Source organism: Carettochelys insculpta, chromosome 2 (genome assembly GCF_033958435.1).
Source record: "Carettochelys insculpta isolate YL-2023 chromosome 2, ASM3395843v1, whole genome shotgun sequence".
Taxonomy (NCBI): domain Eukaryota; kingdom Metazoa; phylum Chordata; order Testudines; family Carettochelyidae; genus Carettochelys; species Carettochelys insculpta.
Window position 1 is genome coordinate 261,791,888 of NC_134138.1, and position 23,188 is coordinate 261,815,075.

The 23,188-nt window shown below is 50.1% G+C and overlaps 1 protein-coding gene across 5 annotated transcripts in view; it reads right to left on the reverse strand.

The window, feature by feature from the left end:
• Positions 1 to 1,079: 1,079 nt before the first annotated feature.
• Positions 1,080 to 23,188, reverse strand: part of UBE3C (ubiquitin protein ligase E3C) — a 181,985-nt gene continuing 159,876 nt past the window's right edge. For 2 of the 5 annotated variants that reach the window (XM_074985064.1, XM_074985065.1), the window contains one exon: positions 1,080 to 5,205. In XM_074985064.1, the coding sequence (XP_074841165.1) occupies positions 5,035 to 5,205 (171 nt within the window). In that variant the 3' untranslated portion in view covers positions 1,080 to 5,034. Of the gene's footprint in view, positions 5,206 to 15,004; positions 15,745 to 23,188 lie in introns of those variants that run through there. The other 3 variants (XM_074985062.1, XM_074985061.1, XM_074985063.1) reach the window with 3 other exon arrangements.

Below are 23,188 nucleotides of genomic sequence, written 5' to 3' on the forward strand. Positions count from 1 at the left end.
TGCCTGGCACCCCTGTACCGCTGGTGCCGCGGGGGTCTGTGCCACCTGTGACGGTGCCGCCGCCTGAGTATGTGGTCAGTAGCTGTGTGCTCCGCTCGTCCTGCTCGCGGCAGGTGCACGGCAAGGATCAAGCCAGGGAGAGTTCCCTCCGTTTCTGCAATGACGGGGGCAGGGGGGGTCAGAGCACAGTGAGAATGCGGCTGGGTAGCCTGTAAATTCCCCCAGGCGTCGGATGCCTTCGCTGTGCCCCACGGAGGCCAGCATAGCTTCACGGCATGACTCACACTGTGTAAAACCTGAAGAGACCATTGTGGTGAGTCTTTTATTGTTAAGAGGGTACTTAGCACTTAATCCGTGCCTTTCCACCCCAAAGAGTGATCAGCGGCTTGCGGCAGCGGGCGGCCTAATGGCCTTCATGTCTGCTCTTTTCTTCTCCGCTCCTGTTTCCCTTTTTTTTTTTTTTTTTTTTTAAATAACCGAAAAACAACAAATCACACGTGGAAAAAAAAAACACTAAGTAATCTGACTCTGGCCTTAGCCTGAGTGGATTCCGTCTGCAGCCGATGGCGGTTGAGAAGGAACTGGCGGGGACCGGATCGTGCACGCGGCCGGAGGCGCACAGGGGGGCGGTGTGCGCCGGCGCATGCGCGATCCAGGAGAAACTTCTAGAAGATTTCCGATCTGCGGCGCCGGGTGAGCCCAACACCTATTGGAAGGAACCTATTGTGGAGCACCCACAGCGACCACTCGAAGAAGAACTAACTGTTCTTTGTCTTTCTTGGGTGCTTGAGTGAGTGAGTGAAGCTCTGTCTGCTGCCAAAGATGGCAGAGAAGGAACTAAGGGGCCCATGCCAGACAGCGCAAGGAGGCAGTATGGCACATGTGTGGCACAGGAAACCCTGGTTATAGAAGAATATCTGAGCACTGGTGCAAGGATGCACCAACACCCAGAGTGGACCAGCCATGGGGACACTACTTGAAGAAGGCGGAAAATTTCATGTGTTCTGAAAGTGACCAGATTTACTTTAAAAACAAAAGAGAATGTTTCTGAAAATCTCCTTTATTCTTAAATTCCAAGGTCAATAAAAATAAAGAAGTCCTGCCCAGTGTCTACACATCATATTCATTTCACCCTCTCCTTCCACTGATGGCAAATCATCATAGAAAATAGATAAATATTAATTTAAGTTTTTACATCAGAGCTATTATTCACACAGATTTAGGTATTTATAATTATGCAAAACAACTTTAAGTGTATAAGTACAGAACAAATATTTCATCTCACAAAACAGACCCAAGAAAAACAGCCTTCCTGTTTTGTCTGCATTGTGCCATTTTTCATCCTGTACGAATCACTACATCACTTCCATCACCACTGCTCACCAACATTTTACAAATAGTTTTTGTTAAACAAGTTGAAATTCAAAATTAGCTCATTGCACTTCCTAAAATTCTCCCTGCAAATTCCAAACCCTTTTGCAGTTCAGATTAGGAATCTGATACTAGATTTGCTTTCAAAAATGCCAAAAACTTGTCTAGACCTCTGCCAACAGAGCCAGTAAACTGATTTTATTTATGGGTGTTAGCAGCATCTGAATGAGCTCCCTGATGACATCTAGTGTTGATCTGGGGAAGAGGCCATCAGGAGCTGACCTCGTTTGCATGGGCACACCCACCCTGGCTAGGTGTTGAGCATAATGGGGCTCTTCTGCCCAAATGATCACTTTTGGCTGATTTTGGATCAAAACTAAAAAGTCATCCTTGTTGTGAGAATCAACGGCAGCAGAGCTGTGCTTGATATATCCTGATTGAGAGACTCACTCTCAACTGAACTGCACTCGCAAAGGAGGGTGCCAATGCCCAGGGGCATTGACAGAGGGTGGGGACAGGTACTTATATCTGGTGTTGTGTGCCCAGTCTGAGGGTCCCAGATACTCCATGACTCTTCTTCTCTGCCCTATGTAATAAAAGAACTGACTCAGAATCAGCTGAGAGTCTTGTTATACACCCAAAGAACTGAAATCACAGAGAACCAGGTCTAAGCAATAGGCCCGCTTTGTGACAGTATCTCTGATGCAAAAGACTGCCAGGTCTACACTAGCAGTGGGGCTCCCCTGTAACAGCTGAGAGCAGCCAGCAGGGCAGCTGATGCCTGAGCAAGTGTCCAGGTAGCAGGACAATCAACGTGCCCCTACCCTCTTGCCAGGGATGGATGTAAGCTCATACAGATGTACCTCTGAATTCTGGGTCTTCACTGACCAAGAGCACGATAGACATCCTGAGACAAAAGCACTCTGCTCTGTGTAATCTGAAGTGGGGTCTTTATAGTTTTATGCTTCTGAATCCTGCTTGCAGCATTTTCCTAAATTAATACCAGGCTACTTCTCTCCTTAAAGTTTCTTTTCTACAATTGGACTCTGCGAGAGGGCAGTGTTGCCTACAGAGGTGTGTGATTTTCCCAGGTTACTGAATGTGTGCTCCAGCCAGTTCTGTGCAGTAGTACTGAAAAAGAGATTCTGAACCTGGCCCAACTCAAACTAGCAGAAAGTTAACATGGAATACCCCTACCAGGACTGATCCAATGTACTGTGGTATGCAAATCAGACTTCTCTCAAGGCAGGTCTCATTCATGAAATCAGGACTAAATTCTGCTTGCATCAATTTCCCATTGAAATCAATGAGATATTTGAAGGAGCTTTGTGATCAGGATCTGATCCCGGCACTTACAGTAAAAAGGTGATTTAAATTAACTAACAATGGAGGCTATTCTCCCTTACATACAGGGTCAAATTTTGATCCAACTGAAATCAGTGGTGAAATTTCCATTGAGATAAATGGGAGCAAAGACCAAATTTTGCTTCCATTTAAGCAAAATTTTATTTCTAAAGGAAGTTCAGTGCAGTTTCAGGATTTCACCCTTCATGCACAGAACAGTATAAAAAACCAAAATGTTTGAGGATTAAATACTAAATTTCCTAGAGAAACTTAATATATGGACTATTTCTTAATGGACTACAAAGCCTGTAGCTGCATTCTCCTGCAACAATATTATTTTCATATTTATCTTGATATACTCACTTCTATAAAGTATGCCGTTCCTCGTCCTGTAATATCCTGCCTATCCAGTCTCTATTCCACCAGTAGTTCTTATACGGATGTCCAGAAATGGGTATGTGTTAGGTCTTTTCATGAAATAACAAAAGGTGCATATTACCCACCATTGTTATGTGGCTTGACTCCAAACACTATCTTGGAAATGTGAATATTTAACAGAAAAATTTAATTTGCATTTTACAACATATGAACACAACACTATCAAATTGCAGCAAATAAAATCAACTGAAAAATAATTTCAAAACATTTCAAATACTGGGTTGGAAAATAAAGCATGTTATCTAAAAGAAATGTCCAGGTTTTGCTTTTGAATGGAAGCAGTGATGCTCTCTCAGATCTCTTTCCAGTTTTCTATTCCATAATTTATGTAAAAAATAAGTAAGAAACCAATTTTTAAGTAAAGAATATGGTGGGTTTGTAGTATTTAACATAAAGAAAACAGCATAAAGCAAAACCAAAAAGAAAACAATGGTTTTATTTCTGTACACCAAGACTACAAATAGTATTTTAACACTTCATTTATTACCCAAATTAGGAAATTATACATTTTATACTGATACTAGTAAACATCTTAAGACCACTCAGTTTCCCTACATTTAAAAGTATATTGCTGGTTACTGCTTATTAAATATGAAACCCAACAGAACATCCAGTGACAGCAAATTAGTTTTAGTGTAAGAGGTGAGCAGGAGTCAGTCTGTAAATTCTGATTTTTTTATTAGTTATTATTAAAACCAGAAAGGCTGCAAATATTTAGGCATCTTATAGTTTTGACTTATAATTATTTTAATTAAATGCAAATTAAAAGTGAACACAAATCTTGACTCAGTGATGTACCTAATATTAAAGAACTTATTCCTTTCATATGAATCCAGGTTTTCCCCTGGCAATCATATTATTTTAAGTAACATGTTCCCACATGTTTAGTCTCAAAAAAGAAAAATTAAGATAAGTTACTATAGCACGTCCATGGTACTAAAGATGAAGAGAAATGACTGGGAGAAGGAATGTGAATACTGCAGGCTTCAGATATAAAAAATAAAGCCTTATGCTTTGGTTCAAATACTTTTAATAGTTGTTACAAGTATATTTTTTCCAAAGTCATGACTACTGTATGTACTGTGTATGCCACAGGAGTTTGATACATTAAAAAAAAATCTTTACAGGCACAAAGGAGAGACAAACAGAACAGAGGAAAGCATGGATAGCCATATCTGTTTACCCCAATGTCCAGCTGATCATGACACGGCCAAAGGTAGAACTTAAAAATAATCATGCAAATCCTATTTCTTGAAGATATTTCAGAAAGCACAAATAAAATACCAATGTTATATCTCAGTGCCCACCATCTCGAGAGACAGCAGTATAAAACAAATCCATTTTGTCTGTAAAGACTAAGTTTTGTAAACAATTCTACCACAAGAAAAGATGTGGGGTTATCAGTAATAAGCATTTTCTTACGCTCAGCTCTGGGGTATGTGCTCACATCAACTTCCCTCAGATACTCATAACAGAAGGCAATGCACTGTCATATCCCAGTGTGCTGCCCTGCACACAAAGGTATTGCCAACTTGTAAAATTATTTGTAACTGAACAGCACAAAGCCAAAGCTTCATCTTTGGTTAATGTCACAGAGATGTCACTGTGCTTTAAATGTGCTATTGCTTGGCACAAACCCCAACCCCACTGCACACAGCATTCAGCATTTTGGGTTATAAAGCAATGCCAATGTACGTTTAATGACACCTAACTAAGAAATCCTGTGTTGAAAAACAAAACTTATTTGAGGGTATCTGACAAGAAATGAGAGCTGCAGAAATCTAGACTGACTTCCCTTCATCTGCTTGGGTACGGGTGCTGCTAATGGAGTAGGCACTGGGTAGTTTCTCTGCAGAGCTTCTCTTTAAATCTCAGTTCAACTCAGCTCAGCTCAAATCCAGCAGCACATTCAATGGCGTAAAGAAGTTTGCTCCGCATAAGGTTTTCATCATAAAACTCAGGAAGCTTCAACAAGTTCATGCAGGTACTGGCAGTAGGTAACCTGTCTAGATCAGATCCTCCATTGTGAATGCAAAAAGCAGGGTATAGCTCCTGGATAATACAAAAATAGGAGGAAAAAATTAAGATATATAGATACAGGCTAAAACATGACAATTCACATAAACTTCTTAGAAAAGAATAATTAAAAGTTAAGTCAGTTTCAATAGTACTTTCAAGGCTTAAAAAGGTCAAGGAGGATTTTTTTAAACTAAGGCCCAAAGAAAGCCAAAAGGTGCAGAGAAGCACATGGCTCAGGCAGTGATATTAGTTAGGAATGGATCCTAGAAAACAGCGTTGGCATGAAGTTAGTAAAGTGCAGGTGGGAGCTGCGAGCTCAGTCAAGCGCAAAAAAGTTCCATTTAAAAATAACACATGAAGGCAAGTTACTGAATATTGATGACACATAAGTATGTACGTACAAAACTAGAAGTCTAAATAATAACGTGGATGAACTACAATGTATGGCTTTAAAGAAAGACACTGATATAATAAACAACACAAAAACTTGATGGAATGAGGATAATCAATGGGCTATGGTAATGGTAAATATCTATAAATAGGAATGTCAGAATAGATTGCATTTATGGGCAGAGAGGCCCAATGGGGTGCATCTACACTTGCATTCCTCTTTTGAAAGGGGTATGTAAATGAGAAATTTGCATACTTGGCACATCATTTGCATACTCTAATTTCAAAACGGCTTCTTTCGAAAGAAGAAAGCCAGTGTAGACGCTGCTCTTTTGAAAGTAAATCCATCTTTGAAAGAATCCTTCTTCCTTTTATTTAATGGGAAGAAGGATTCTTTCAAAGATGGGGTTTACTTTTGAAAGAGCAGTGTCTACACTGGCTTTCTTCTTTCAAAAGAAGCTCTTTTGAAATTAGAATATGCAAATGAGGTGCCAAGTACACAAATTTATACATCATTTGCATTTTCAATTTACTGCATTTGCATACCTCTTTCAAAAGAGGAATGCAAGTGTAGACACACCCTGGCCGTGTCTACACTAGCCCCAAACTTCGAAATGGCCATGTAAATGGCCATTTCAAAGTTTACTAATGAAGCGCTGAAATACATATTCAGTGCCTCATTAGCATGGGGGCGGCCATGGCACTTCGAAATTGACGCGGCTCGCCCCGACGGGGCTCCTTTTCGAAAGGACCCTGCCTACTTCGAAGTCCCCTTATTCCCATCTGCTCATAGGAATAAGGGGGCTTCGAAGTAGGCAGGGTCCTTTCGAAAAGGAGCCCCGTCGGGGCGAGCCACGTGGCAGCGAGCCGCATCAATTTCGAAGTGCTGCGGCCGCCCGCATGCTAAGGAGGCGCTGAATATGTATTTCAGTGCTTCATTAGTAAACTTCGAAATGGCCATTTGCATGGCCATTTCAAAGTTTCTGACTAGTGTAGACATAGCTCCTATGTGAAAGAAGTACTAATCAAATAAAGTAAAACTCTTAAATAAATAAAACTATCATTGAATCTGTATGACAGATGTTCTATGATTGAATGGTAAGAGTGCAACAATAGACATATTCTACTGGCCACCTCACCAGGATGGTGAGGGTGACTGGAATGCTCAAACAGACTGGCTAGAAAGGAAGAAGATGCAATAATAATGGTGGATTTCCACTGGCCTAATTCTGACTGGGTACACATCACATTAGGAAGGGATGCAGAAATGAAATTTCCAGGCATATTAAATTATTAGTTCTTGGAGCAGCTTGTCCTCAAACACACAGAGAGGCAATTCTTGATTTAATCCGAAATGGGGCAGTGGAGCTGGTCAAAGAGGTGACTATCACTGAACTACCTGTAACAACAACTGTAAGGTAATTAAATTTACCATGCTGGGTGGGGGGAATGCCAAAGAAAGCCACCAAAATAGCAGTTAATTTAAAAAAAGCGGAAACATAAGAATGAGGCAGTTAATTAAATGGAAATTATAAGGAATAATCACAAGGGTGAAACACCTGCAAGCTGCATGGAAGCTTGTTTAAACATCATAATAGATGTTTAAATTAAACGTGAGTCCCAAATATTTTTTTTTCCAAGTAACAGGACCAAAAATGCCCTCATGACTAAACAGAGTTACAGATGAAGTTTGGGGCAAAAACAGATCCTTCAAAAACTAAGTCAAATCCCAGTGAGGAAAACAGAAAGGAGAATAAACTCTTGCAATAGTACAAGTAAAATAAGGTAATCCAAAAAAAGAATCTGAAGAGTAATTGCTAAGGACACAAAACTAAGAGCAATTTTTAATTAAAAAAAAAAAAAAAAAAGGCACACCAGAAGCAGAACTCCTGCCAGCAAGTGAACCCACTAGACAACTTGTTGCAAAGAAGCTAAATTCTTTGTATTAGTCTGCATTCTAGAGGATATAGGGGAGATTCTCATACCTCAGCCGTATTTTTTAGCTGACAAATCTGAAGAACTGGTCCAGACTGAAGTGTCACTAGCAGAGATTTTGGAACAAACCGATAAATTCAACATATTAAGTCACTGGGACCAGAGAATATTCACCCAAGAATTCTGCAGGAAGTCCAATACAAAACTGCAGAACTAACTGTGGTATATAAACTATCACATAAATCAGTCTCTGTACCAGGTGACTGACAGACAATTAATATGAAGGCAATTTTTAAAAAAGGTTCCAGAGGTGATCCCTGGCAATTAGAGGCAGATAAACCTAACTTCAGTCCCGGGCAAACTGGTTTAAAATGTAGTACAGAACAAAATTATCAAGCACGCAGACAAACATGGTAGGTTGGAAAGAGTCAACATGGTTTTTGTAAAGTGAAATCTTGCCTTGACAATCAATTAAAACTCGCTGAAGGAGTCAAATAGCATATGGACAATAGTAATCTAGGTACAGCATGCTTGGACTTTCACAAACCCTTGAAAAGGTCCTTCACCAAACGCTCTTACGCCTTAAGCAGTCATGGGATAAAAGGGAAGGCCTTCTCATGGATAAATAACTGGTTAAAATATAGAAGAAAGGGTATGAACAAAAGAACAGTTTCACACATTTTGTAACTGTTGTTCTTCCAGATGTGTTAATCATGTCCATTCCATTCCAGGTGTGTGCAATATTCAGAGATCTTTGCCTTAGAGGTTTCCACAGGGCTGGCTGTGAAGCCTCCTTGAATGCCATGCCCATACACTGGTACATCAGGCACTGGTGGTTCTACGCCCTCTCTGTTCCTTCTTAAAGACACCTCCAAACAAGGGGCAGGGGAGCAGATAATAGAATGGACATGAGCAACATCTCAATGAGCAACAGTTACAAAAGGGGGGTCACATTTTTTTTTCTTGAGTGCTCGTTCATGCTGATTGCATTCTAAGTGACCCACAAGCAGTATCAATGAAGTGGGTTTAGAGTTCAGTCTTGCAGCCCAGCTCTGCCAAAGCCAACATCGTTTTGAGCCTACTGGGTCAGTACCAAAGGTGACACAGATGTATGGGCAGACAACCAAGTAGCAACCTGACAGATCTCTTAGATTGATATCTGTACCAGGAAGGCTGCTGGTGACACTTGTGCCTGGAGTGCATCATCACAATCGTCAGATGAAGCACCTTTTCCATCTTATAAAAGAAGTGGATACAGGCCATAATTTGGAATGAGATTATCTGAACAGACACCGGATGACTTTTTGCCCCATCCACCATAGCAGCAACTGACTGTGTTGACTTATGGAACAGCTTTGTTCCAGCTATACTGAATGCCAACGCCTTCCTGCTGCCCAGGGTGTAAAGTCTACATTCTTAACACTAACTACGGAAGACTGAACAAGGCATTAAGACACACAGTTTAAAGGAGAAAACAATTCTAAGACCTTCCTAAGCAAGGGAAGACATTCCGACTAACCACCAGAGTGATAAAAAAAGCAACAACAACAACAACAAAAACCCCCACACACGGAGAAGGCACAGGGCCAGCAGTGCCTGACAGATCAGTGAACGGGCATGACACTACAGGAGGGGCCATGGCTGTCCCAACAGAAATCGCTAAGGAAAAAAAATCTGATGATTGCACACAGATATGCACAAACCTAGAATGAAATCAACAGGAGCAAGTACTCGAAGAAGCAGCATCAATTTTTGCAGTGGAGAGAGAGAAAAAAAAATTAGGGTTCCTCTAGTATCTGTACTGAGAATTGTGCTGTTGAACCTATCCATATACTTTCCAGAAAAGGGGATGAAAACAGATGACAAAATTTGTAGATGATACAAAATTACTCATGATATTAAGTCCAAAGCTGACTGTGAAGAGCTACAAAGAGATCTAAGTATGCTGGGTGACTAAATGGCAGATGAAATTTAGTGCTGATAAAAGTACAGTAATTCACACTGGAAAAAATAATCTGAACTGTACATACCATATGATGTGGGTCTAAATTTTAGACTCAAAATTGACTGCTATTTTAAGCACTCAAGAAAGATCTTGGACTTATCAACAGTTCTTTAAAAATATTTTCTAAATGTACAGTTGCAGTCAAAAGAACTAACAATAGCGGGGATCACTTGGAAAGACAGTAAATATAATGCCATTTTATCAAGTCCATGGTACATTCACGTCCTGAACACAGCATGCAGTTCTGACTACCTCATGTCAAAAAATTATAAGAGAACTGGAAAAGATGCAGAGAACAGCAACAAAAGGGACTAGAAACAGCTACAAAATAAGGAGAGATAAAAAGATGGAACAATTCAGCTTAGAAAAAGAACAGCGAATTGTGTGTTGCGGAGATATGATAAAGGCCTACAGAACATGAATGGTGAGGGGACAGTGAATGTGGAAGCTTTATTTATTCCTTCATATAACACAATGATGAGCAGTCACCCAATGAAATTCAGGTGCAGCAGATTTAAAACAAAGCAAATACTTCTTTATACAACTCATAAGCCACGTCTACACTAGCCGGCTATTTTGAAGTAGCTGGCAACTTCAAAATAGCGCGTCACGTCTATACATGCCGTGTGCTACTTCAAAGTTGAAATCGACGTTAGACGGTGAGATGTCAAAATCGCTATTCTTATCAGAAGATGGAAATAGTACCCTACTTTGACATTCAATGTGTCGTAGACGATCCACATCCTGCTACTTCAAAATTGCGGGGTCCTCGATGGCAGCAATCAACTGAGGGGTTGAGACGCGCTGTGCAGCCCCTGGGGGGCTCTACAGTCACTGCATGCAGCAGCCCTTAAAGTACCACGCACCCGGATATCCTGTGGCAGGAAGCTGAGCGTGTACAGGCAGCAGCACATACATGCGGCTGCCCTGCACTCCCTCCAGAGGCCCCACAGACCCCATGGCAGCCAGCCAGACCTCTAAGCACCTCCAGGGCACACCCCCCAGGGGGACTCAGGGCTCCCAGCCATCAAGCCAAGGGCAGGGAAGAGGCAGCAGGGCCCATCCTGGACGGACACCGAGCTCCGGGACCTGCTGGGGCTTTGGGGTAAGGAGGAGGTGTTCCAGGTAATGGGGAGCAAGCAGTGGAACACAGACTCGTTCACCTGGCTGGCTGAGGGTTTGGCCACCCAGGGTCACCCTGCCTGTGCTCCTAACCATGTCAGGAGTAAAGTCAAGGAGCTGCAGCAGGGTTATGCCCAGGCCTGGGACACGGCCAGCCAGTCTGGTGCCATACCCACAGCTCGCCCCTTTTACAGGGAGCTCAAGGAGATCTTGAGCCCCCGGTACACCTCCTTCCCCACTCCTGGCCAGCCTTGACACCACAGCCGAGGAGCCCCAGTAGGCCTCAGAGCTGCAGTCTGGCCCGGAGGCCAGCCCTGCACCCAAGGGGCCCCCAAAGGAGCCCACCCCAGGACAGAGGAGGAGAAAGGCTCCAGAGACTGGGAGCTCCGCATCGACCTCCCCTCCCACAGCTTCAGCAGGGCATCCACCTGACGGGTGTCCCCTGACTGTGGGAGTGGACTGTCAGGTATGTACCCCACATGCACACACCCCTGGGTTATGGGGCTGGGGCAAGACACACGACCAGGCCCCCCCTCACCAAGCCGACCCCGGCCCACCATGGCCCAGCCAGCCCATGGCCCCAGGACAGTGGCACGGCCTCCAGGGTCCGTCAGCACCTGCCTTCACAGACAGCGCTACACCCCATCCCTGGGAGGGTAGGGGGAGCTGAACCCCCAAAAGGGGTCACCCACAGGGACATCAAACCCATGGCTGGGGGACAGGGCCCAGACTAATGGCTGTCCTCTCTGTTCCCTGCTCTTTCCACAGCTGCGCCATATGAGGGGTATGACAGCGCTGCCATATCCATCGTCCGGACAGCCCGCCAGGGACGTTGCGCCATGGCAGCCAGATGATGGAGCAGGGACCAGCCCCAGGACACGCCCGCCAGCGCCAGAGCCAGCCACAGGCAACCGCTGAGCCCCAGGTCCTCGCCACCCTCCAGCGCCAGATGGAGGTGGCGGAGTGCCACCTGCAAGTGGAGGAGTGCCACCTCCAGTTGCAGGAGTGAGCGCTGGCCTGGGGGTCCTTCATGTGGACTTTTGACCGCACCGCTGGACCTCAAGAGGATCGCTGACCGGCTGCTGCACCCATGCACTGGAGCCCACTGAGGAGGGACCTGGCCATATTTGCTAGTCCTCCCAGCCCCCACTCAGCCTCGAGGAGTACTCTGACCCAGGCGTGGGTAGCGCCCCCCCATGCCAGCTGAAGGACTATAGGGGCCAAGGACTGGGCCACTCAGGCCCCCCTCTACTGTACATAGTTCCCCCCACCTCCTTATAAATAGTTGTGTCCCACCCCACCTTTAGTAGTTGTCCCCCCCAATGAACATATTTCCCCCATGTTCGTTTCTGTTGAAATTGATGACTGATCAGCAGTTTGGTTGGTTAAATAATTATTCAGGTTTATTTTAAAAAAAACACGCTTCTCGTGTGGACTTAGGGCACGGTAGTGTGGGTGGTGGGGGAAGTGAGTGGCCTGCCAGGGATGGCCGCGCCAGCGCTCACCCCGCAGCCTGGTCGAAACGGGCCCACAGGGCCTCTTGGACCCGGATCCCCTTGTGGTCAGCCTGGCAGCTCGGGGCAGCGGCTGGCTGGGGGTAAGCTGTGCCGGCCTCCGCAGCGCATCTCTGCATGAAGGCCTCCCCCTTGCTCTCCACCAGGTTGTGGAGCATGCAGCATGTGCCCAAAACCTGGGGGATGCTGGTGAGACCCATGTCCTGGCAGGTGAGAAGGCGCTGCCAGCAGCCTTTGAAGCAGCTGAAAGCCCGCTCAACCACCTGGTGTGCATGGTTTAGCTGGGTGTTGAACCCCTACTGGCTAGCACTGAGGTTGCCTGTGTAGGGGTACATAAGCCAGGGCTGGAGGGGGTAGGCAGAAGGCAGAGGGGTACGGTGGCGAACCCCGGAGGGAGACTCTGGCTATATCAAAATAGCTTATTTCGATGTAGCGAAATCGAAATAAGCTATTTCGATGAATAGCATCTACACGTCCTCCAGGGCTGGTGCCGTCGACGTTCAACGTCAACGTTGGGCAGCACTACATCGAAGTAGGCGCTGCAGGGGAGCATCTACACACCATGGCTGTGTCTACACGTGCACGCTACTTCGAAGTAGCGGCACTAACTTCAAAATAGCACCCGTCGCGGCTACACGCGTCGGGCGCTATTTCGAAGTTAACTTCGACGTTAGGCGGCGAGACGTCGAAGTCGCTAACCTCATCAGGGGATCGGAATAGCGCCCAACTTCGACGTTCAACATCGAAGTAGGGACCGTGTAGACGATCTGCGTCCCGCAACGTCGAAATTTTGGGGTCCTCCATGGCAGCCATCAGCTGGAGGGTTGAGAGACGCTGTCTCTCCAGCCCATGCGGGGCTCTATGGTCACCGTGTGCAGCAGCCTTTAGCCCAGGGCTTCTGGCTGCTGCTGCTGCAGCGGGGGATTCATGCTGCATGCACAGGGTCTGCAACTCGTTGTCGGCTCTGTGGATCTTGTGCTGTTTAGTAAGTGTGTCTGGGAGGGGCCCTTTAAGGGAGCGGCTGGCTGTTGAGTCCGCCCTGTGACCCTGTCTGCAGCTGTGCCTGGCACCCTTATTTCGATGTGTGCTACTGTGGCGTGTAGACGTTCCCTCGCAGCGCCTATTTCGATGTGGTGCTGCGCAACATCGATGTTGAACATCGACGTTGCCAGCCCTGGAGGACGTGTAGACGTTATTCATCGAAATAGGCTACTTTGATGTAGGCTTCACGTGTAGACGTAGCCCATAGCAGCCCAAATCAAAATAAGGGTGCCAGGAACAGCTGCAGACAGGGTCACAGGGCGGACTAGCACTTCGGGGGGAACAGCAAGCCGTTCCCTTAAAGGGCCCCTCCCAGACACACGCAGCCTGCACAGCACGCGGTCTGCAGAGCCACAAGCACGCACACCCCGTGGAAGCAGCCTGGACCCCCAGCAGCAGCAGCAGCAGCCACCGCCAGAGGTCCACACACCCGCCCCTGGAGGAGCAGTGCTTGCTCTGCTCAGTGCCATGCAGGAGGCAGCTGACCATCTTTTATTTGAGAAAGATGAGCTGCCCCCAGGGGAGGAAGAAGCAGCCCCAGACCTTGCTGCCCTCCCAGGCCCCCCCGCTGCACATGCCGCCGGCTGTGGAGCTACCCCACGAGCACTGACTGGTGGGAGCAGCTGGTGTTCAGCGAGTGGGACAATGACCGCTGACTCCGGAACTTCCAAATGAGCTGGCAGACATTCCTGGAGATCTGCCAGTGGCTCACCCCTGCCTTATGGCACCAGGACACCCCTATGCGATGTGCCCTCACCCTCGAGAAACGGGTCGGCATCGCTGTCTGGAAGCTGGCCACTCCAGACAGCTACCGATCCGTAGGGCAGCAGTTTGGTGTGGGCAAGGCCACCGTCGGGGCTGTCCTCATGGAGGTAAGAGGAGCCCGGGGGGGGAGCCCTTGGGGGGGGGGAGCCCAGGGGTGGAGGGCCAGACACACCCTGCACACCCCTCACCAATGCTCTCCCATGTCCTTCCCCTGCAGGTCGTCCGCACAATCAATGCCCTGCTCCTCCACAGGCTCGTGTGGCTTGGGGACCCGGATGCTGCCATCGTGGGGTTTGCCAGCCTGGGCTTCCCAGATTGCTTTGGGGCTCTGGATGGGACCCGTATCCCCATCCGTGCCCCGGAGCACAGCGGAGGACGCTTCCTCAATAGGAAGGGATACCATTCCATGGTCCTCCAGGCCTTGGTGGACAGCCGGGGCCACTTCCTGGACATTTATGTTGGCTGGCCTGGCAGCACCCATGACGCCCGGGTGTTCAGAAATTCGGGCCTGTGCCGACGGCTGGAGGCAGGGACCTACATCCCCCAGCGGGAGATCCCTGTGGGGGACACCACCATGCCCCTCTGTGTCGTTGCAGACGCGGCGTACCCCCTCCGGCCCTGGCTCATGCACCCTTACGCGGGCCATCTCTCAGCCACCCAGGAGCGGTTCAACAAGCGCCTGAACCATGCGCGCCAGGTGGTCGAGCGCACCTTTGGCCGCCTCAAAGGGCGCTGGAGGTGTCTCCTCACCTGCCTGGATGCAGGGCTCACCAACATCACCCAGGTTGTGGGTGCATGCAGCACACTCCACAACCTGGTGGAGAGCAAGGGAGAGGCCTTCTTCCAGGGCTGGGCTGTGGAGGCTGGCAGGGCCGACATCCAGCCACTCGCTGCCTCCAGTCGCCAGGTCGACCCTGAGTGGGATCAGGGTCCAGGAGGCCCTGCGGGCCCATTTTGACCAGGCTGCGGGGTGAACGCAGGCAGGGCCAGCTATGCGTGAGCCACCCACTGCACCGCCCCCATCCTCCACAACACTCCCTGCCCTCACGCCCACAACACAGAGAACCTGAGAGCACACCCCCCACACACACTTTTCTTTGAAATAAATGGAAATGTTGTTTCAAACAAAACAGTGCAACCATATTATTATAACAGAAGAAAAGGGGGGAACTATTTACATGGGGGGGCAGCTACTAAAACAGGGGTCCAACCAAAACTATTTACAACAAATGGGGGAATATGTATGGGGGGGGGGGCCACGTCCTCGGCCCCGCACCCTAATGTCCAGCGCCTGGTGCTGGGGGGCACAACCCACGCCTTGGCCGGAGCCCTGGTCGAGGCTGCTTGGGGGCCGGGAGAACTGGCAAATACAGCCGGCTGGTGTCCGCAGGCCCATGGTCCCCCTCGGCGGCAGGCCCCAGGGTGGCAGACGGTGGAAGGACGGCACGTGGAGCGGCGGGCGGCGCAGCGGGCAGAGCGGCGGGCGGAGTGGCAAGGGGGGCCAGGTGCTGCACAATACGGTCGAAGGTGCGCATGAAGGCCCCCCAAGCCTCCTGACACCAGGCCAGCGCTCACTCCTGGAGCTCTAGCCGCCGCTCCTCCACCCGCAGGCACCGCGCTAACGCCGGAGGGTCGCGAGCAGCTGGGGATCCGTGGCCGTCCGCTGGTGGCTCCTCCGTCGGCCTCGTTCTGGGACTGGTCGGTGCTCCGCCGAGGGGCTGGCCTGCTGGGATGGCCCCGGTGGGCTCTCCTGGACCATGGACACCTCACCGGCGCTCTCTGGGCCCTCCGATGGTGCAGCTGCGGAACACAGGGGGGAACAAGAGTGGAGACAGCCATTAGTGTGGGCCCTGACCCGTGGCCCTTGTCCCCCCTCCCCCCTCTGCTGCTGGTTCCCCGTCCCCGGGAGATGCTGCTGCTGCTGCTGGGTGTCCCACCCCCTCCCACCCTGGGGGACCCTAGGTTCCGCTCCCCCCATCCCCAGGGATGGGGCATGGCGCTGTCCTGCTTGGGGGGCAGGGGCTGATGCACTCTTCTGAGGGACACGCCACTGCTGTCCTTGGGGCCATTGTCATCTGGGCGTGTCTCTTGTCCCCGCCTCTTAAATACGGGGCTGTGCACTGGGGGTGGGGGGTACATACCTGATGGTCCGCTCCCACAGTTGGGCAAAACCCATTGGGCGGACGCCCTGCTGGAGCTGCGGGACGGGAGGGCGATGCAGAGCCCCCTGTCACTGGAGGAACCCCTGTCCTTCCTCCTACGGCGTCCCAGGGGTGGGCTCCTGGGGGGGCCCCTGGGGTGCGGGGCTTGCCTCCGGGGCGGACTCCGTCTCCGGGGCATGCTGGGGCTCGTTGGCCAAGGTGTCAAGAGTGGCCGGTGGGGAGGAGGTGTACCGGGGGCCCAGGATGGACCTGAGCTCCCTGAAAAAGGGGCAAGTGGCAGGGGCGGCCCCAGATCAGCTGCCCGCGTCCCAGGCCCAGGTGTAACCCTGCTGCAGATCCTTGACTTTACTCCTGACATGGTCAGGAGTGTGGGCAGGGTGACCCCGGGCATCCAGGCCCTCGGCCAGCCGAGCAAACGCATCCACATTCTGCCTCTTGCTCCCCATTACCTGGAGCACCTCCTCCTCGCCCCAGAGCCCCAGCAGGTCCCGGATCTCAGCCTCCGTCCAGGAGCGGCCCTGCTGCCTCTTCCCAGACTGTCTGTCTGTCTGGGAGCCCTGGCTCCCCTTGGGGGGGTGCCCTGGGGGTGCTTGGGGGGCTGGCTGGCTGCCTGCCATGGGGTGCAGGGTTTGGCCTTCGGGCTGCGGAGGTCCGTGCAGGCTCTGCACGTGGCATTGCTGCTGCCTGCATGGGCTCTCAGCTTCCTGCACAGAAAATAAGGGGGCGGGGAGCTTTAAGGGGCTGCTGCACGCGGCCACCATAGAGCTCAGGGGCTGGAGACAGCGTCTCTCAACCCCTCAGCTGATGGCTGCCATGGAGGAGCCCGCTATTTTGATGTTGCGGGATGCGGATCGCCTACCTGTGCCCTAGTTCAACGTCGAAGTAGGGCGCTATTCCCATCTCCTGATGGGGATAGCGATTTCAACGTCTCACCGCTTTACGTCGATTTCAACTTCGAAATAGCGCTCGCCACGTATAGACGCGGCGGGCGCTATTTCGAAGTTGGCACAGCTACTTCGAACTAGCTGGCTCGTGTAGACGCGGCTTCTGAGGGATGTAGTTTCCCACCTCAAACCAGCAGCACAGGCCAGAGTTCCTAAAAACGCGGGCATCGTGGGTGTTGCCAGGCCAGCCAACATATATGTCCTGGAAACAGCCCTGGCTGTCCTCCATGGCCTGGAGGACCACCGAGTGGTAGCCCTTCCTGTTCATGAAGTGTCCTCCGCTGTGCTCCAGGGCGGGGATGGGGATGTGGGTCCTGTTCAGTGCTCCAAAGCAGTTGGGGAACTCCATGCCAGCAAACCCTGTAATGGCAGCATTAAGGTCCCCAAGCCTCACGAGCCTGTGGAGCAGCAGGGTGTTCAGTGCGCGGACCACCTGCAGGGGGGAGGTATGAAGTAGTGTGATCCTTAACTACATTCTCCACACCCCACTGCCTTGTGGGTTATCCTGGGAAGGAGAAAGGATAAGAGAGTAAACCCTGACAGAAAATCCGGAGTGGAGTCCGAAGGCAGTTTGGTGTCAACTTCTGGCACTGTCCCAGCAACTCCTGCAGCTGAGCTGGTACCACACGTGGAGGTCATCCTCTCCTTTGGACTATATCAGTAAAGCCGAGAGGGGGACGCTGGTGTCTGGGCAGCCCAGAGTCTCCATAATAAGTGCCCAGGCTCACACCCGGAGAGGTACTCCGGCATCACTGAACAGCGTTGCATCAACACGGGAGGCAACAGATACCGGTTATAAGCTCCTGCTCGATTGGCGTAGAGAACGAGCGCCAGGGGCTGCCTTCGACGGTGGGAGAGATCCTCACATCTCACTGGACAGTCACCGCCCGCCTCAAGCTGGGCAGCCCCCAGCCAATAGGATACTGCCCCGCCACAGTTCACCTGCCTCGCTGGGTGCGGGAGGCTTAAGGTTCCTGAACCTGACAAGTGACTGAAATTTGGGCACCAGGCAAACCAATAAGAACATCAACAAGAAACGAGAAACATCAACAATTTAAGCATACTTGCTGGAATGTGCGGACCATGCTGACCGGCTTGACTGAAGATCTTCAGGCCATCAGTGACACCCGAAAGACTGCTGTCATCAACGAGGAACTGAAGAGGCTCCAAGTTGATATCGCTGCACTGCAAGAGACGCGACTCGCAGATTCGGGATCTCTAAACGAAAAGGACTACATCTTTTTCTGGCAGGGTCAAGCCCAAAAAGAACCCAGAGAGCATGGTGTTGGCTTTGCTGTCAGAAACACCCTTCTACAAATGGTGGAATTAGTCATGGGCGGATCAGAAAGACTTCTTTGGATCACGCTTCAAACTTGCGCCGGTCCCGTCCACCTGATCAGCGCTTATGCTCCAACCCTGTACGCCACACCAGAAGTAAAAGACAAGTTCTATCACGCGCTTAGTGCTGCTGTAGTGCAAATACCTGCTCGTGAACGACTGTACGTCTTGGGTGTCTTCAATGCAAGAGTTGGAGCTGATTGGGCCTCATGGCTTTCCTGCTTAAGACACTTCGGTGTGGGAAAAATGAATGACAATGGACAGCGCCTCCTTGAACTGTGCACGTACCACAATCTGTGCAACACAAACACATTCTTCCAAACGAAGCCACAGCAGAGTGTCATGGAGACACCCACGCTCGAAGCACTGGCATCAAATAGACGTGGTCATCACAAGGCGTAATAACCTCAAAAACGTCCTTCTGACACGCAGCTATCATAGCGCTGACTGTGAAACAGATCACTCGCTAGTTTGCTCCAAGCTCAAGCTGAGACCCAAGAAGCTGTACCGCTCTAAACCTGCTGGAAGGCCCCGCATTGAGGCCAGAAAGACGGCAAACTCAGAGAAAGCTGAAAGGGTTCAGAGACTCAGCAAGAGAGTGTGGAATAACAAAAAGCTGTACACTCACACCAAAATGCAAGTCTGCAGAGCCTGCATCCTCAGCACCCTCCTTTATGGCAGCGAGACTTGGACCCTGTATGCCCACCAGGAAAAGAGGCTGAACGTCTTCCACTTGCGCTGCCTCAGGCGCATCCTTGGAATGTCATCAAAGGACAGAGTGACCAACACCGCCGTCCTCGAGCAAGCTGGAATCCCCACCATGCACACCCTCCTCCGGCAGCGTCGGCTCCGCTGGCTTGGCCATGTCCACAGGATGAATGATCGAAGGATTCCAAAAGACATTCTGTATGGTGAGCTAGCCTCTGGCAAAAGACCTCCCGGACACCCCCAGTTGAGCAACAAAGATGTCTGCAAGAGAGACCTCAGAGAGGTAGACATTGAGCTGGACAACTGGGAAGAACTAGCAGACGACCGCGGCAGATGGAGGCAGGGGTTACACAAGGGCCTTCAGAAGGGCGAGATGAGGATCAGACAGCTAGCAGAGGAGAAGCGAGCACAGAGAAAGCACACTAAGGACTTGCCAGACACCCACCACATCTGCAAGAGATGCAGCAAGGACTGTCACTCTCGTGTGGGTCTTAACAGTCACAGTAGACGCTGTAAAAGAAGCCCTCAATTGAAACTATAAAGGGCACAATCCATAGTCTATGCAGACTGAAGGATGCCTACTGAGAAGTAGCAGCAGACAGTTTAATTCAATTAAACCAAGGAAGAAGCCTACGTATAAAAGAGGGGTCCGGCAGACCCCCTGTTTGAGCTCTGATCATCTTTCCTGCCGGACAGGAGGGTGGGGGGTCTCCCCAGGTCCCCGGGGACGCCCGACTCCTGGAGAAAAAGGGACAAAGGACTTCTTCCCAAGGGATTGAGAGGAAACTGGCCAAGCCATGCTGGTAATGCAGGGGTGAGGAGGAGACTGGCTAGGTATTTTACTTTTTATTTCTTTTGCACGCATTTAACAAGTATAGACCTATGAATTAGAGTGTATGCTAGCTATTGGTAATCAAAGCATAAACCTTGTAACAACTGTAACCACAAGAGCTTAACTTGCTAGGTAAACAAAGCAACATTGTAACAGTAAGAGCTTAACTTGTTAGATAAATAAACAGAAATTACTCACCTGTAGTAACGATGGTTCTTCGAGATGTGTCCCTGGGGGTGCTCCACAATAGGTGTCGGGCTCGCCCGGCGCCGCAGATCGGAAATCTTCCAGCAGTTTCTCCTGGATCGCGCATGCGCCAGCACGTGCCGCCCCCCTGCGCGCCCCCGGCTGTGTGCACAATCCGGTCCCCGCCAGTTCCTTGACCAACCACCTCGGATGCTCCTGAAAAACACTAGACAGAGATCCGAAGCGGGGAGGATGGGCGGGTGGTGGAGCACCCACGGGGACACATCTCGAAGAACCATTGTTACTACAGGTGAGTAACTTCTCCTTCTTCTTCGAGTGGTCCCCGTGGGTGCTCCACAATAGGTGACTACCCAGCAGTAACCCAAGTAAGGAGGTGGGTAATCGGTTGATGTGCAGCTTGCCCCCGAGAGGACTGCTGTCAACAGACGGGTATCCACTTCGAATACCTGAGGCAGGGCATAATGCTCGGCGAAGGTGTCGCAGGAAGACCAGGTCGCCGCTCTACAGATGTCTTTTAACGCGATGCCCTTGAAGAAGGCTGTTGACGCTGCCACCGCCCTGGCGGAGTGAGCCCTGGGCGGGGCCAGCAAAGGAGCAGTTTGAAGCTCGTAACACATTTTTATACACGACACAATGTGCTTAGAGATTCTCTGTGAAGAGAGACCTTCTCCTTTTGACCTGGGAGAAAGAGAGACTAGGAGCCTGTCCATTTTCCGGAAGGACTTAGTTCTGTCTATGTAGAAGGCCAACGCCCTCCTCACATCCAGGAGATGCAGGCGTGCGTCTGTGCCGGAGCTGTGAGGCTTCGGGTAAAACGAGGGTAAAACTATTGGCTCGTTAAGATTGGACTCTGAAGAGACTTTTGGAACAAAGGCTGGGTGCAGCCTTAAGGTTACCGCCTCCTTTGAGAATACTGTGCAGTGCGGCGTTGCCATCACTGCCGCGAGCTCACTCACCCTGCGGGCTGACGTAGTAGCAAGGAGGAAGGTTTTTTTTTTTTTTGTTTTTTCTTTTTTATCATAAGGAGATGTATGGGAACTGTGGCTAATGGTTCAAAAGGTGGACCTGATAGCATGCTGAGCACCAAGTCCAAATTCCACGATGGTGGAAGCGGTTTCCGAGGGGTGTACAGGTTTACCAGCCCCTTCTAGAACCTGGTAACAATAGGATGGGTAAATACCGTGGGCCCTTCCTCTGTATGCCGAAAGGCTGATATAGCGGCGAGGTGGACCTTTAGCGAGCATAGAGAAAACCCGCCTCTCTTGAGGTCCAATAAGTATTCTAGTATTACAGGTATAGGAACATCAACGGGAGCTAACTGGTTGGTGGAACAGCAGGCTGTGAATTGAGTCCATTTCTGTTCGTAAGTCCTCCTGGTGGCGGTCCTTCGGCTACATTCCAGGACTTGTTGTACTCCCTCCGTACATGTGCTCTTTAAAGAGCTGAGCCATGGATTAGCCATGCTTGTATGTGCAGACCCTGAGGGTGCGGGTGCACTAAGGACCCCTGCGCCTGTGTGAGTAAGTCCAGTGCCACCAGTAGAGGGAGTGGTGGGCGGTCTGACATGTGCAAAAGCAAGGGAAGCCATTGCTGCCTATCCCAAGCGGGACGATGAGTATCATGCAAGCTCTCTCCCTTCTGGCTTTGTGCAAGACCTTGTGGCAAACAGATCGATCTGGGGAAACCCCCATGTACGAAAAATGTGCCGTAGCAGATCAGTGCGGATCTGCCATTCGTGCGTGATTCCAAAGTGCCTGCTCAGCTGATCTACTTTCACAGTGTGAGCGCCCAGCAAGTACAAGGCTTTAAACGTTATGTTGTTGGCGATGCACCAATTCTACAATTGGACTGCTTCCACACATAGGGCACGGGATCGTGCTCCTCCTTGTCGATTGATGTAAAACATAGGGGAGGTATTGTCAGTATTGAATCCCGACTACTTTGCCAGGTAGGTAATCTCGAAAATGTTTGCAGGCGTTGAACACTGCTCTGAGCTCCAGCATGGTTATGTGCAGCGTCTGTTCCGCAGGGGACCATAGCCCTTGTGTTACCTTGTCGCCGATGTGCGCTCCCCATCCTATGTGGGAGGCGTCAGTAGTAAGAAAAAATAGAAATTTGTGGTTGGTGAAAAGGCACCCCCACTAGCAGATTCTCAGGGTTTTCCCACCACGCCAGGGATCTGCGCACCTCTGTTGTAGGCGACACCACCCTGTGGACAGTGTGTGATGCCGGTTTGTAAACGCTCACCAGCCAATGCTACAGGCTTGACATGTGCAACCTGGCATTCTGTACCACAAACGTCGCTGCCGCCATATGGCCCAGCAGCTGTAGGCACATTAAGACCGGCACCGTCGGGCGGTATGTAATGACTTGCACCAGCGAACTGATTGCACAGAAGTGGGCGTCGGGTAGGTACACCCTTGCTGTGATAGAGTTTGTGTGTGCCCCTAAGAACTCTATATATTGTGTGGGTTCAGACTTTGACTTTGCAAGGTTGATGACTAGGCCCAGTGAAGAAACGTGTCCGCTGTGATGCGTATCATGCATGAGACCTCTGCCTTCGAGGTCCCTTTTAGCAGGCAGTCACCCAGATATGGGAAAAATAAACACCCCGTCTGTGCAGGTAGGCTGATACCACTGCCAGGGTTTTGGTAAAGACTCTGGGGGCCGAGGGGAGGCCAAATGGAAGAACCCTGTGCTGGAAGCGCTCCTGGCAGACCGTGAAGTGGAGGAAGCATCTGTGTGCCGGGTGGATTGTTATATGAAAGTAAGCATCTTGTAAGTCGAGGGCTGCAACCCAGTCTCCATCGTCCAGTGCCGTGGGTATCAAGGCAACTGTGATCATCCGAAACCGTTGCTTACGCAAGTAACTGTTGAGGCCCCGAAGATCCAAGGTGGCCTCCAGTGTCCTGTTTTCTTCTCTGGTAGGAAGCAGTGTGAATAAAAACCTTCCCCTGGAATTATTCCGGCACTGTTTCCACCGCCCTTATGAACATAAGGTGAGTCACCTTCTGCTTGAGCCTTGCCTTGTGGCAGCGTCCCTGATGTGAGGC